The sequence below is a fragment of the Amphiura filiformis genome, chromosome 14, assembly GCF_039555335.1.
Source record: "Amphiura filiformis chromosome 14, Afil_fr2py, whole genome shotgun sequence".
Classification (NCBI taxonomy): domain Eukaryota; kingdom Metazoa; phylum Echinodermata; class Ophiuroidea; order Amphilepidida; family Amphiuridae; genus Amphiura; species Amphiura filiformis.
In genome coordinates, this window is record NC_092641.1 from 5597614 (window position 1) to 5614118 (window position 16505).

Sequence of the window (16505 nt, forward strand, 5' to 3'; positions counted from 1 at the left end):
CCTCAAGTGTATAATACAAGAAAGAAATCGTGTGTTGTAAACTTTCCCTAAAAATTCGCCCTTTTTGGTAAAGATATAAATTTCTAAAGATGACATTTTTTTGATTGTTGATCATTTCTGTTTTAATTTGTATGTATTTTGCTGTCATTTCCTGTAAACCTAATAAAGATATTCTGATACTTGAAAATCTTCTCTATCTTAAATAATATAGGCTGAAAGTGACAACAAGCGGCGAAAACTGTAATTTGCCATGGAACTTCAGTCATATTTGATCTGAAATCTTACTGGATGACAGGACATCCATGTATGGTATGCATGGCATAATGAAATGCAAGCACTGGCCCACTCCTCTTTTCGCCAAACTGCAAGAGTTTCCAGAATGCTGTTAAAATAAGAAAATGTTTAATACTAATTTATTGCACATTCTAGGGAAGCCTGTTACCTTTTTGAAATAGCCGAGTGAGGGGTTTTCAAGGAAATAATTTTTGTTGTAGCCACCACCTTCTGTCTTGGAAATTTACCTGACTGGCGCCCTCTATTTTGGATTACCAGCTAGATGCACTAAATCATAAGATAAAAGTCACACAATTGTTTGACCATCTCGGAGTAGATTTACCTTTTCTACCGTAAAGATTACGTAAAGATTACGTATTATTGCATAAGTGGATGGATATTATGTTGTGCCAGGAAATAAATCACTTGTAGTCTGAGATCCAACAAGAACGGATAAGTACTATTGTGTTTCCTAGCTGTTATATTATATGCAAATCTTGCGTGTATTGGGAAAATGGTCATTCGAGTCATGTCAAACCAAATTTGTGATGTCAAGAATAGAACAAAAGGGTTCGCTAATGTGCAGCGATAGACTCAAGAACGAGTCAGAAATTAGACCCTATATTAGTAGAAAAGTGTGTATTTGATCGTTATCTCATACATAAAGAGGAACTTCGAGAAAGAATCCGAGGTTCACTAAAAGTTTATTGTGCATGTACGTACATTATCAGTGCATTGGTAATACACACGTACAGTGACAGTGTATAGCCACTGTGTAGCAAATTGCAATCTGCTCAGTCACAGCGCTGTGAGAAAATCAGCTCACTTGAAACACGCTGGCGCTAGACTTGATCAAGACTTGCGTTCATGCTGTTAGTGGACCTAAATAGGCTAGGTCTAACTTGCATGGGTTTGGACTTAGATAAGTCTAATCATTGTTTTGACTGGATTTCATCCTTGCCCTTGACAAAAGTTGAAATAAGTTTCTGAATTAAATTCAGGGACCATCTCAGATTTAGTGAGATAGTAAACAAGCCAGTTTATTGTAAAATAGACTCATTATGGCTGCAAAATATCCAGGGGATATTGAACATATTGAAAATGCTAGTATTGCGAAAAGCAAAGTTAGCAGAAAGTCAAAGAGTAAATATAGTACTCATAGTATAAGCAGTGCTCTTGCCAAGGCTGCTCTGCGCAAAGCAGAATTAATGAGTAAACAAACAATAGTTCAAAAAAGACAAGCAATTGAGAAAAAAGAGCTTGAATTGCAACAACAAAAGGAGTCTATAGAGATAGATGCAGAATTGGAATTAGAAAATACCAAATTAGAAATTTATGAAAATCTCAGTACATCTGAAAGTAGTCAGGAGAGTTTGCCTCTACCATCTGCTATAGACAGCCGAAAAACCGTACAAAGTTGGCTTGATAACCAAGATGATAGTCCTGGAAAAGTTGAAATTCAGGAACCAGTTGTACAAAAATCTGATGTAAGAAAGCAAAGGCCTACATTAGATGTTCATGTAGACAGGTCTATGGCAGCTGGACAAGACATATCTCCTGAACCACAGAGAGAAGCTGTACATGTTGAATTGGCTTCTAATATAAAGCAGTGTGATGATAGGAATATAATACCTCATCATCAGGAGTCAGCACAGAAAGTACAGGTGAACTTGGAAGTACCAGTGCTACCAAATAGACTTCCTGCTTCGTTGAAACCTAGAAATATGGACCCAGTAGTCAGGCCGAAAGTTAGACAGCCAAAGTTGGATGACCACAGATCTGAACGTGATGTGAACCAGCCACGGCTTGATTACGATAGTTATGCTGAGGAATATACATTCCGACCAAGACATGTGTATGATGATGCACCTCCTATGAAGCCATATAGACACATGCAGGGACCAGCACCTGCAGATCAGTATGATCAGTATATGCCATATTACATGGACTATAGACCACAGCAACAGCCATATTTTGGCCCACCATATAGTGTACCTACACAGCCTGTTGGACCCCCACATGTTCCAATAGCTAGTGTACCCACACAGCCTGTTGGCCCCCACATGTTCCAACAACTAGTGTACCAACAGAGCCTCAACAGCAAAGACAGGCAGATCATTCTGCAGATCAAGCTGAGCAGCTTAGTGAATTAACCAGATTGCTGATAAAACAGCAGTTGCGAGCTTTATTGCCAGAGACGAAGATCCAGACTTTCGATGGAGATCCGTTAAAGTATACATCATTTATGAGAGCCTTCGCATTTGGTGTCGAGGACAAGACAGATGATGAGAAAGAAAGACTGGAGTTCTTATGTCAGCATACAGATGGAGATGCCAAGAAATATGTGGAGAGCTATCTTCATTATGAGGATCCAAAGGAAGGCTTTGAGAAAGCTAAAGAAACTTTAGCCAAGAAGTTTGGAAGTGGCCATAAAATTGCACAAGCAATGCTGAAGAAGGCCAAATCCTGGCAAGAAGTTAAAGATGAAGATAAAAGCTTAAATGCCTTTTCACTATTTCTTACCGAGTGTAAGAACATGATGCAGACAGTGGATGCGTTAAGTGAGTTAGATCATTCTAACACCCTGAAGATTCTTGTTGCGAAACTGCCATACCGACACAGGAATCTATGGAGAAATAAAGTATACGCTATTGAAGAAGAACAAGGAAATACAGTAAAGTTCAGCGATCTTGTTCAGTTTGTCGACAGACAGGCGAGAATAATTGCGAATCCAGTGTTTGGTAGAATAGGGAACTCAGAATCCTTCAGTAGCAACAAGAAGAAAGCCTTCACTACAACTGCTCAAGAGGTCACAGAGAAGAAAGCTTTAAACAAGTCATGCACCTACTGTGGAGATGGCACCAAGCACAAGATCATGGAATGCAGAAAATTCTCCAAGTTGCAACCTAAGGAGAAATCAGCCTTCTGTTTTGACAAAAATTGTGCTTTGGTTGTTTGGAAGCAGGACATCCTAAGAAGCAGTGTAAGGATCTGTTGAAGTGCAGTAAATGTCAGAAAACGCATCCAACTGCGATGCATAGAGACAAACGAGAGCAAGAATCTCAACCACCTAAACAAAACAAGTCTCAAGAAGAGGCAACTGCTCGTGGCGGTAATGTAGTGACTGGTTGCACCAAGACTCTAGCTTCAGCAGCTACAAGTAGTGATACCTCACCATTAATGACCATAATACCAGTATTGGTGAAGCATGAACTTAGCGATAGTTTCATAGCCACATATGCTTTCTTGGACAACGGTTGTGATGCGGTTTTCGCCTCTTCGCTACTACAACAGCGAATGAACCTGAGGACTCAAAAAAGAAAACTGCTAATAGGAACTTTGACCTCGAAGAAAAAAGTGGGTGATTTAAATCAGAAGAATTTCATCCCGTTACCACAGGTGTATATCGAAGACAAGATTCCAGTCTCCGCAAAGGACGCACCGACTCAAGAAGATCTGAGAAGATGGGCACACCTTTGCGATATACAGTTGCCAGTAATACCAAGCGAGTACCCATGTATTCCAGAGGTAACAATGATGATTGGAAGCAACACTCCGGCAGCCACCATGCCGCTGGAATTGGCCACAGGAGCAATTGGTGAGCCATACGCTGTACTCACACCCCTGGGATGGGCAGTGTACGGTATTCCAGGAAGGTTTAACAAGCAAGTTCAAACCTACTTCTGCAGTGTAATAGAAGATAGCCTGGAAAATTTGGAGACCCAGTTCCAGTCGTATGTGAACCATGAGTTCAACGAACGTATGAGTGATGGTCGGTTGGCGATGTCAGCAGAAGACCAACGTTTCCTGAATATGGTGACTGGTAGTGTAAAAACTGTTGATGGGCATTATGAGATTGGACTGCCGTTTAGAGATGGAAACCCACAGATGCCAGACAACAGAGCAGTGGTAGAGAGTAGAACACACTTCCTTAAGAGGAAATTCATAAAGAATGAACAATTCAAAACAGAGTACACAAAGGCCATGGAACAAATTATAGCCAAGGGCTACGCAGAGCCAGTGCCAGATGATGTGATTAACCAGACAGATGGTTCCACCTGGTACATACCCCACCATGGAGTGTACAATGCTGAGAAACAGAAATTGAGGGTAGTCTTTGACTGCGCCATTACATGCCAAGGCAGGTGTCTGAACAAGGAGCTCCTACAAGGGCCGGATTTAACCAATACCCTGGTCGGCGTGCTGTTGAGATTTCGTCAGGCACAAGTTGCCTTGGTAGCAGACATTGAGGCGATGTTCTGTCAGGTTAAGGTACCTGTACATGACCGCAACTACCTGCGCTTTCTTTGGTGGCCAGGAGGCAACGTGGAACTACCACTTAGAGAGTATCGGATGGTGGTACATTTGTTTGGGGCCACGTCGTCACCCGCCTGTGCCAGCTTTGCCTTAAAGCAGACAGCCAAGGACAACAGAAATCAGTTTGATGAGTTAGTAACAGATACAGTATGTCACAACTTTTATGTAGATGACTTACTGACCTCAGTACCCACAGAAGAAAAAGCTGTGAAGTTGAGCCAAGACCTTAGGACAATCTGCAGTATGGGTGGATTTCACCTTACTAAGTGGGCTAGCAACCATCAGAATGTCATGGATGCTATCCCAGAAGAAGAACGGTCACCTAGCACAAAGAACTTAGACCTTGAAAGCCAGAAGATGAGCCACAAAACTTTGGGCATGTGGTGGCATGTGGAGTCCGACCAGTTTGGTTTCAAGATTGAGCAGAAGTCCAACCCTATGACAAGACGCGGCATGATGTCGACACTTTGCTCGCTCTACGACCCTCTTGGATTTGCAAGTCCAGTGATTCTGCCAGCCAAACAGATGCTGCAAGAGTTGTGTCGGTTGAAATATGGTTGGGACGATGAGGTGCCCGATGAAATGAAGAGAAAGTGGCACAAGTGGTGGACAAGCATTCCAGAGTTAGAACACTTCAAGATCCAAAGATGTTGGAAGCCAGATGGATTTGAGAATGCTGAAGTCCAAGTACATCACTTTGCAGATGCAAGTGACCGTGGATACGGAACAGCTTCTTACCTGAGACTTTTGAATGAAGCTGGTGACGTAGAATGCAACCTCATCCTTAGTAAGGCTCGTGTGGCACCAATAAAGCAGGTGTCCATTCCCCGCATGGAGTTATCTGCGGCAACATTGGCTGTGAAAGTGGACAATATGATTAAAAGAGAGTTGGACATTCAAGCTACCACCATTTTCTGGTCAGATAGCCAGACGGTACTTAAATATATCAAGAACGAGACAGCCCGATTTCCAGTCTTTGTGGCTAATAGGATTGCTGTAATCAGAGACGGGTCCAGCCCAAAACAGTGGAGGTACGTGCCCAGTGCATGCAATCCCGCTGACCATGCATCCAGAGGCCTGTCAGTCAAGCAGCTGATAGAAAGACCAGACTGGATAAAGGGGCCGGCGTTCTTGTCAGAACCAGAGGAAGAGTGGCCGGGAGCAGAACCGGCAGTATCAGAAGAATCTCCGGAGTCCACAGACGTGGAAGTCCACGCTGTCACAGCTGAAGACCAGAGCGATACAGATAATGCTCTAGACCAGCTGATAGAGCACTACTCCAGCTGGACAAGGCTCAGAAGAGCAGCCGCCTGGTGGCTGAGACTTAAGAAGATTCTTAGAACCAAACAGAGACAGAGTCACAACTTCACAGACGCACTTACTGTGCAGGAGTTGGAAGAGGCAGAGTGTGCAATCATAAAACATGCACAGAAATCTCTGCAACTTGACTCAAAGATTACCAATTTGGACCCACAGGTGATGGATGGGATGGTAAGAGTAGGCGGTAGACTGAAAAACGCCAAGATACCGCAGAATGCGAAGCATCAACTCATCATTCCGAAAGATCACCACATAGCGACTCTCATAGTCCGTCATATTCATGGAGAGATTCATCACCAGGGTAGTAACCACGTTCTCGCCGAATTACGACAGAAATACTGGATTGTGAAGGCTCGAGCTAAGGTGAAGTCAGTCTTAGGGAAGTGCATAATCTGCAGAAAACACAGAATGCCAGTTAGCAAACAGAAGATGGCTGATCTTCCCGCCTACCGAGTAAAGAGTGATGATCCAGCCTTTACAGTCACTGGATTAGATTACTTTGGACCCTTCTATATAAAGCAGGGCAGAGTAACAAGGAAGAGATACGGTATGCTGTTCACGTGCATGAATAGCAGAGCAGTCCACATTGAAGTCGCTCACACCCTGGACACTAGTTCCTGTATTGATGGGATTAGGCGATTTATAGCAAGGCGTGGACCAGTCAAAGTAATTCACTCTGACAACGGAACCAACTTGGTCGGTGCGGACAATGAGTTACAGCGCGCTCTGCAAGAACTAGACCAAGACCAAATACAGAACTTCTCAACATCCCACACATTTGAATGGCGATACAATCCACCAGCAGCCTCCCACCACGGTGGAGTATGGGAAAGGCAAATTCGTACTGTAAGGAAGTTAATGTGTGCCATCCTCAATGAACAACACCTGAAGACATGCAGGTCGGATGAGCAACTTCATACCTTCATGTGTGAGATAGAATCGACGTTGAACAGCAGGCCACTCACAAGAGTGTCGGATGATCCGGATGACTTGGATGTCATCGCGCCCCGGGACCTCTTGTTGCTGAGACCGAGGGCGGACATGCCACCAGGGTGCTTTGTCGAGAAGGACATCTACGCTCGTAGACGTTGGCGTCAGATCCAATACCTGGCCGATCTGTTTTGGCAAAGGTGGCTGAAGGAATATTTACCTGAACTTCAGCGCAGACAACGCTGGCTGCAGCCACAGAGGAATCTGAAGACGGGAGACGTTGTTCTCATAGTAGATGAGTCAGCTCCTAGGAATTCCTGGTTGATGGGAAAGATCGTCACAACTCTGCCAGACAAGAATGGTCGAGTGCGACAGGTTGATGTGCGAACCAAATCATCCACCCTACGGAGGCCCATCAGCAAGTTGTGCCTGTTGTTGGAGACAGAAGAATAAGCTGTCTGTTTCCATGGTTTCTGGAGACTTGAAGTCCAGAGCCTATGTCTTTTATGTTTGTTAGATTGACTTTGTCTTGATGTATCCGGTAGGGAATGTCTCAGGTGTCTTGTTGTTAAAAATCAAAATTATGGCTTATTGATAACAGTAGACTTCACTAGGTGACACTTGCGCAGTGCGTAGGTCTTCGATGCAAAAGACATCTGCGCAGGCAATACAAATTTATTCATTAGGAGACACTTGCGCAGTGCGTAGGTACGCGATGCAGCACTCGCGCAGATGCGAACACGGTAACACAAATCTAATGGGTTTGTCGGAGTAAGATTATTAAGGATTTGGTGAAGAGCCTTTTTGGAACGTTTGAATTTGTCTAATTTCAATGGTGCACAACCTTGTCTGTGTATTCTGGCCAGGACATGGACAATTGTTGTGCAATTTGTTTGTGGAATGTTTTGAAAGGCATTGGATTGATAAGAGAGGATATGGTTTGTAATGGAAATGTATGATTCAAAGGTTTGATTCTTTGATGGAAGTCATCCGTGAACATTTGATTGCCTAACATGGAAATAGAGCATTCCTTGTATTTGTACTTGTACTTGTAATTGGCAACCATGTTGTTTTCCAGTTGCCATGTCGTTGTTCGGTTTGATTCAAGAAAAGAAGAAAAAAATCATACTGACACGAAACACCCATAAACACCAACAAAAAACAAATATTATTGTATGAAAGATAGATTGAATAAACAAGAAATTACTATAACAAAAAAATATTTTTTGAATATAGTAATAGCGTCGGTAATCGTTTGTGCCACCTATGGCTGTATGGAGCCATTTGCTTCGGAACTACCGACCATAATTTGAGGATCAGCAAACGTTTGTACCACTCATGTTGGAGCATGAGCTTCGGAATTGCTGATCAATGGACCCAGCGAGTTTGTAATTCATCAAGTTCATCATGGACCGTCGGATTCCAGGGAACCCCGCAGTAAGGAGCAGCGTTGGAGCAGTAAGCCAGCAGCGCATGATCTTCTTTCAATGTTTCATCTGGAGTGCCGAACCGATGTGGATTATGTTATTTGGACAATGGACATTTTGTGATTAGGACATGAAAACTTTTGATTAGGATTTAAGATAACTCATGGAACCAGTGATTCTTAGTGAAATTTGCTAAATTGTTTGATACCACAGTCAAAGAACTATAAAGCATCATTTGAACAATATTATGACTGTGAAATGTGACTATAGCGCTGCTACAGTGTGAACTCTGCATTATTTAGTATATTAGTGGAGAAATCATTATAGACAGTAAATAATCTCCAGAAAGCATGTTCAGTAAAGTTGGAGATAAAAGATTAGTGTTAAATTTTGGCAATGTTTTGGCCCAAATTTAGTTTGCCATTTTTGGATCAAAATTTATTGTTTGTTAATTAAAAAGAAGTGCTTAGTAATTGCATGTTTGACACATGGCAATTAAGGGGCCGGTATGTAGCCACCACCTTCTGTCTTGGAAATTTACCTGACTGGCGCCCTCTATTTTGGATTACCAGCTAGATGCACTAAATCATAAGATAAAAGTCACACAATTGTTTGACCATCTCGGAGTAGATTTACCTTTTCTACCGTAAAGATTACGTAAAGATTACGTATTATTGCATAAGTGGATGGATATTATGTTGTGCCAGGAAATAAATCACTTGTAGTCTGAGATCCAACAAGAACGGATAAGTACTATTGTGTTTCCTAGCTGTTATATTATATGCAAATCTTGCGTGTATTGGGAAAATGGTCATTCGAGTCATGTCAAACCAAATTTGTGATGTCAAGAATAGAACAAAAGGGTTCGCTAATGTGCAGCGATAGACTCAAGAACGAGTCAGAAATTAGACCCTATATTTGTGTAAAAGCTGAAGCATCCTATGTATAAAAGAATATATATATGAACATTAACTGTATATCATATATAACGATTCGTGATACCCAAGCGTGTTATACTTTATGTGGTTTAGGAGGCAGAGAATTTAATTTTAATTTTATATACGCCAAAATATTTTTTAATTTAGTGAGAACGACGACACAAAAAACGCTGAAAATTCTATGTGCGGGTCCCACCTCTGGCCAACTTAAATTTCCTCCTTTTTTTAATTTCATATTAGGGGGAAATTCATATAAGGGGAATGTGGCTGGGAGAATTTATGTATGACGTAGGGAGGAGTGGCACTGACCTGTCCCTTAAAGTAGTTCTCTGTAAGTTGTGTATCACACACGTCAAGGGTTCGAACCCCATTGTGGTATTATATTGTTAAGCGGCTAAATAGGGTGATTCGTCATTTACTTTGAATGGGCGGTCTCACACATATTTTATTTGAGGACAGCTGGATCTTTCTTACATCTTCTCTGGTATAACACTCACTGTGCTAACTTGACCTTCGAACTATTTACATATTCATGATTATTTTGATAACAATGGAATAAGACAAGAATAAGGCTCTCTTTAAGGTTTACCGTGCACATATTGTTTATTTTTGGCTCGTTTCAATATGCAATGTTGGCTTATTTTTAAGCAGTGTTTTGGTATAGGTTTTAATCTTGTTCTTAATTGGTTTTATATGTACATAGTTTTAAACCAGTGTATTTTATATATTTACTTTCCCTGTATAGATTAGTATATGTTATTATCATGTTTATTGTAAATTTATATTATAATATAAATTATAATATTAATTATTATTTATTATCGAGTGGAATGGGACCGCTAGTGGATTGACTGGATTAGGATGGGTTGGGATCAATTCTGTTTGATTTAATTTCACAAAACACATTGAACGAAATAACACCGTCTCGAGGTGCTTTCATTTTTGAAAAAACTCTCATCACCCCGATAAATCACACCAAGAGACAAAATAATGTACATTTATATATTTATTATACGCCACATGACTGTGTCTGCATTTATAGAGGGGATGTGCAATAATTATGAGACGGGGAATGGGTAAAATTCGGAGCAAGATCGGGAAAATGGAAGCGGGCAAGCAGTGTTTGGCACACATTTAGGGGACACCTTTTAAATAACACGCTTTATTGTTATGACGACCCCAGCAAACACAAAATTTTTGGACATCATTCGCAAAAGCTTAAAAATGGTTGTCAGAAAACGTTTAAATGTTATATAAAGGGCATATAAAGTGTATAAAACGTGTTAATACGATTCAAAAACATTTGTCCATAACCTACAGCAAATATTCTAACATAAATGTTATATAAGTGTTGACAAAATATTTGGAAAAAAATGTTTGCAAAAAATATTTTAAAATAACATTTTGAAAACATTTGAAAAGAATTGTTGTAGTGTGTTTTCGTTTTAAAACGTTTTCATGACCTTTATATAACCCGACATTTAACATTATTAAAACGTTTTTATCTAAAAGAAAACCCACAATACAACCCCGTTTAAAACGTTTTAAAACCGGTTTTGTGTTTGCTGTGACCCCTGTCTGATAGCTTCATAATTTTATGATCGGGCTAGTTTATAATAAATAAAAATAATAAAAATATTTGAGCCGCAGGAAGGGTAAAATTGGGGGGGGGGGGGAGGCTTTTTTGGCAAGTCAAAATGGTGGGGAAGCAATGTTTGGCAGCTCAAATGTTGCGCACGCAATTTTTGGCACACATTTACGGGACACCTTTTAAAAAGCATGCTTTAAAAAGGCGCAAGAAAACAGTAGAGAAACGTTGTAATATGCTCGCTAAGAAAAAAACAACCATCATTTGAAAACTGGGACCTTTCGTATTGAAGTATACATTTTTCACCAAAAGACCTAAAATTTGTAGCTCTTTGTGGAAAAACATATCTACAATAAGAAAGGTCAAATGGTGGTCGGCTTTTCCTCACCGTTACATACACTTTCAGTACATGTCATTAGGTTTATAAAGTAGGACTGTTAAATGCCAAAAATATAAATGTTCAATAATTTTTCATAAAGTTTGCATTATATTGCGAATTTCAAAATATCAGCATTAAAATGTCAGGAGGACATTACTCATATTCAGAATGCAATTCGGTGTGTCTGATGCGCTCTCAGGTCCCTCAAAAAACTGTGCAAACCTCGCTATCCAATCCCTTAAGTTAAGATCATTTTTGAGGCATAATTATGAAGGTGGAGGTTTAATAAGTGCACGACACTTTTAAAGGAACACTCCGGCAATCACAACATTATACCTTATATATTGATATGTTAATATGTTAACAAAACCAACGAATTTGACCATAAAAGCGAATAAAAACAGCCAGCTCTCAACACGCGATATCCAAAATCCCCGCGCCGAAGTTGCCTGTGTCAATGACGTCATGGTTATTATTTGTGTGCTTAATTGTCGTCACCCTTCATTGTGTTACTGGGACGTCATTACCACAGGCAATTTCAGTGCCCAGGAAATTTGAAGAGACGGATGTTTTTTATTTGTTTTTAAGGTCAATATGAGTTTATTTTAAATAAAACTACGTGATTCGTGCTTAATAGCGATAATTATTTTCCGAACATATAAGGCATAATGTTGTGATTTCCGGAGTGTTTATTTAAGCTTGACAAATTTATTGCTCATAGGAAAAAGAAGCCAAATGTACATCACAGGAAATGAAATGTTTTAATAATTAAAACGTTAAATTTTAAAATGTTTCTGCATTTAGACTACCTTTAAGTGTAACCTAATCCTCTGCCATTTGTGTTTATTTTACATGTAATAAAACCTACAAGTGTAATCAGCAATCAATCTTTTACACCTGCCGTAATAAAAACTGAATTTACCCCCAACACCCAGGATTAGTCCAACTACAGGCTTGGGTGTTGCAGTCTCCGGATGTACTACTAGACCCAGAACAGCCACTTGACGTGCCACCACCGCACGAATAACACGTTCTTCTTCTAGTTCGTGTACCACCACAACACTCCGCTGAACAGCTGCCCCATGATCCCCACGACGCCCATTCTTAAAAGAAAACACAACAACAAACAAACAAACAAACAAACAAAAAACGAATATTATGTAATTAGAATGTTCCTTGAAAATTCGACTTAGCCTGTGACTCGACTACTGATCAACTCGACATAATTGCCTCTTATATGGTCGAATCCAACCAAAAGTGTCCACGGGCCAAAAATAAAAGTCCGAAATAAAAATGTCTCCACAATTTTTTCCTTTTGCCCATTGATTGATGACATATTGGCCTTATAGGAACCAAAAGTGCCATTCCTAATCTTGAAAAATAAATCCAGGACGTGTGATAGTAAATGTGATATCAAAACCCAATGTTACCTACGAATACCACTAGGATGCTTTCACTATCGCAATACTAATCAACCTAAAACAAATGGAATATTCCCATTAACGCTTTTTTCGTGTAATGTAGACCACAGGGTGTCAGGAAAATGCTAGCTCAACCAGAAAATATTTGTTTTATTTTTATAACGCGATCAATATGATCTTTGTCAATTTATGCTAGTTTATTTTTGAAAATGAAGTTTAAGTCAGTTTCTGTATTTTATTTATCAAATGAGTATGAATCAATTTACACATTGTATAAGAACGAGTAGGATATATGTTTTCAAGAATATTAGGAATTATACGCATACACCTAACGCTTTATACAATGAAAAGGTGAAGAAACCCGGGTATTCGTAGGTAACATGAGCGATTTAACAATATCGATATTGAGCATAGAGGTTTAAATTTGGCTATTATGGTAATAAATTAATAAAATGGTAGTTTTTAGATCTCTTTCAGATGGTACGTCCAAATGAATAAATGCTATTACCTTAGATCAAAATTTTTTGATGCTTTTAGCAAGATTTTGACCACTTCATTTTGATATACAAGTAGTTAATCAGCAATTTTACATAATAAATAATTGTTGAATGAATCCGTATATGGGTAATAATAGTGTCCTGGGGTACCGCTTAAAGTTTTTGACAATTAATTTCCATTGGTAGGGACACTTCATTACACATGTCATGTATTATGCTGTATTCGTAAGTAACATTTCAGTATTTGTAAGTAAGAATTAGACTTTTGGTAGATATCGCAATCAAAACTTCATTTTATAAAGCACTTTGAATGTAATATTTTCTTTATGTGCGTTTATTGATACTTAAGACCCTATCATGTATTAATAATGTCGGTTCACAGCGGTTGAAAGAGGATTGAAGTAAGAAACAAAGGCACTAAAGTGACTTTAATTTGATTAATTGCACACAAATCGCTTAAAACCGTTATTGCAGACTTGTGAAGTCCATCTTGGAGTCAGTTACGTCTTGTGGCCTTTCTTTTGAGGGCAACTACAATTAGCTTTATACCAGGGTCCATCACTGTGTTGTCTAGATCATTAGACAATGAGAACAGTCGTTTTTTTCCATGGTATTCGTAGGTAACCTTAGCGAAAACGTCAAAAGTTACCTTCGAATAAATGAATTTGGACACAAATTACTCAGAAACCAGAAGGTCGGTAAACATTTAAAATGAAGCACACATGACAGTTGACAAATCCAAGTATTTATCCCCTTCTAATCTTCTTTGAATCTGATTTTTCTTTCAAATGAGCAGACCGTCGTCTATTTCAGTACATATTTTTCAACAATTAAGCCGTATTCGGTTTTGCATGGTGGGCATGTATGTGAATTCGCAACTTTCATTGACATATAATTTGATAGCACACATACAGGCTTTCGTTATGTACCAATATGGGCATTGGCATGAATGGCGGTGTTTCACAATACTGTCATGATGTCAAATTGTATTCGTAGGTAATATTCGGTTACCGAAATTTACCTACGAATACTTGCTTTTATTGTTGACATCTCAGAAATATTTAAACGCAGGCTATTGAAACTTGGTAGAAATAAAGAGTGTATTACCCTGCACCTATTCCTTAACTATTGTTTACTATTCTCTCACTTTGTGGAAATGACACAGCTTTTAACATGTATTCGGAGGTAATGCATATTTTTTACCAAACCTACCTTTGTGCCATTTAGAATTTCTGGCAGCTAAACACAATAATAAAGATGTCCGAATACAATGCATTTCAGTATTGGACATATCAAAGCTTGTATCAATTGCGCATTTATTAGTGATTTCCATTTTTTAAAGCTATATCTAGAGCTATGAACAATTGTATTCGTAGGTAATGTAAAAAAATACCACTCAAAAAATGATCACAAAAAATTCATAATTTTGTACAAATATGTGAAAAATTGAACAGGCAATTTTTGAATATACGCCTTTCAGGAAATCAATTTAGATTCAATCCAATGACTTCTTTTCATAACTGATTTAGATGTTTTAAAAATACCTTAAGAAATATTTTGAAAAAATGGGTAAAAATAGCAGGTTTTGGGGTCTCTGTGTCTAAATTTTTCACAGAAGGGGGTCTTATTATATATGGCGCGAAGCGTATGATCAAGGCGAATAAACATAATATAAAAACGAATGTCAATTGATTAATACTTTTAAGTTATGGCCCTGAACATGCCGTGTACACTTTTCGTTGGATTCGACCATATACTGTCTCTCAATGTTGCAGGAACATATTTTTGTAGCGAATATAAACCTTGACTTTCTAACACGTATTCCTAACTGTTACAGAAGTTTATATGGATATGCATCAGCTATGAAAGGAATAGAAACAAATAAACATAGTGTTAAAACGCATTTATTCTACAGAGAGGTGTCTGTTATCAAAATAATGTTTAAATACCTTCGCTCACAACCAACATGTAGTACACATTGGAAGTTACACTGATTCATGTTTAATTATCCGTTGGACTAAGTATCATTATGTGTGTGTAAGGGGTTGTGGGGGGCAAATGTTAAAATGGACTAAGGAACGCTGGCTAATATTTGCTTTTTACCCCTCTCCGCATGCCAAGATTTGCCAACCAAAATTTGCTTCTCGCTCTTGATGTACCAAACACATTTCATATACCTGGACAGGCATAATTCAAGTTTGTCATTTCCTGAACGTGTACAATCATTTCACGAGTCACTACATTGACATTTTGATTTATTTTTTACATTATGTCCAGTCCTCTCTGAATAAAGGTAAGTTCTGTTAAGATGTTTTTTGTTTGTTTTTAATTCAAAGAGCGTTACAATTCTATACTATTACCAATTGATATCGGCTCTGATAAACTATTAACGAAACTTTTATCTTTATTCCTATTTTAGATCACTTATCACACCTGGACATCCATGAGTATTGCATGATTGGTAGATCCTTCCTGAACCACTACAGCCAGTTGACGGGTAACCGCATGAACGACATGTTCTTGTGCTAGATTGTTCACCACAGCATGATGCAGAACAGCTACCCCAAGCTCCCCATGATGTCCAAGCTATACAGGAAAATTAATCATTAAAATAATATTTGAATTGGGCAATTAATAATTTGGAAACAATTTGACGAAATGGTAATATTCTTGCAATACTTTTTGTTAATCGAAGGTCGAGCGTAGACATATTTTTAATGTATCGAATACCGACAAATCCGTGATAAACATATGTTTAATTCTTTATCAAAAAGCTTTGCCAGGTAAATCTTTCTGACAAAGTCTGAACAGAAATGTTAGTTTTCCACATCGAAGGTCGGTCATATTTTTGATGTATCAAATACTGACAAACCCCCAATAAATTATGTTTAATGTTTTATCAAAAATGATAATTTCTGTATTGCATGCTTTTTCATCATTTTCCGCACCGTTGTTGGAAAACAATTTGACACATGGGAATATAGACATATTTTTTATGTATCGAATACGAATAAATCTATTATTAAAAAGTTATGTTAATGTTTTATCAAAAGGTCTGTTTGCGCAAATCTTTCTGACAGAGTCTGAAAAGAAATTTTCCTTTATCTACAACCTAATATTTCGAATCCCTCCCTTTTTACCAGCCCCCCACCAAAGTATTTCTGAACACTCCCTAACCACAACCGTATTTTTTAGAACCTAAATATCATACCTGGACATTCCTGTGTATTGCATGGTTGGTCGTCACTTTCAGCACCGACACAACCAGTTGACGGGTAACCGCATGAAAGACATATTCTTGTGCGAGATTGTTCACCACAGCATGATTCAGAACAGCTACCCCAAGCTCCCCATGGTGTCCAAGCTATACAGGAAAACGAATCAATTATTTTTTGGAAATTGAAAACAATTTTAC

General features: G+C 38.8%; 1 protein-coding gene across 1 annotated transcript; it reads left to right on the plus strand.

The window, feature by feature from the left end:
- Positions 1 to 3306: 3306 nt before the first annotated feature.
- On the plus strand, positions 3307 to 7293 carry LOC140169135 (uncharacterized). Its single transcript, XM_072192393.1, has one exon. The coding sequence runs from the start codon at positions 3307 to 3309 to the stop codon at positions 7291 to 7293; it is 3987 nt and encodes a 1328-aa protein (XP_072048494.1).
- The last annotated feature ends 9212 nt before the right edge of the window (positions 7294 to 16505 follow it).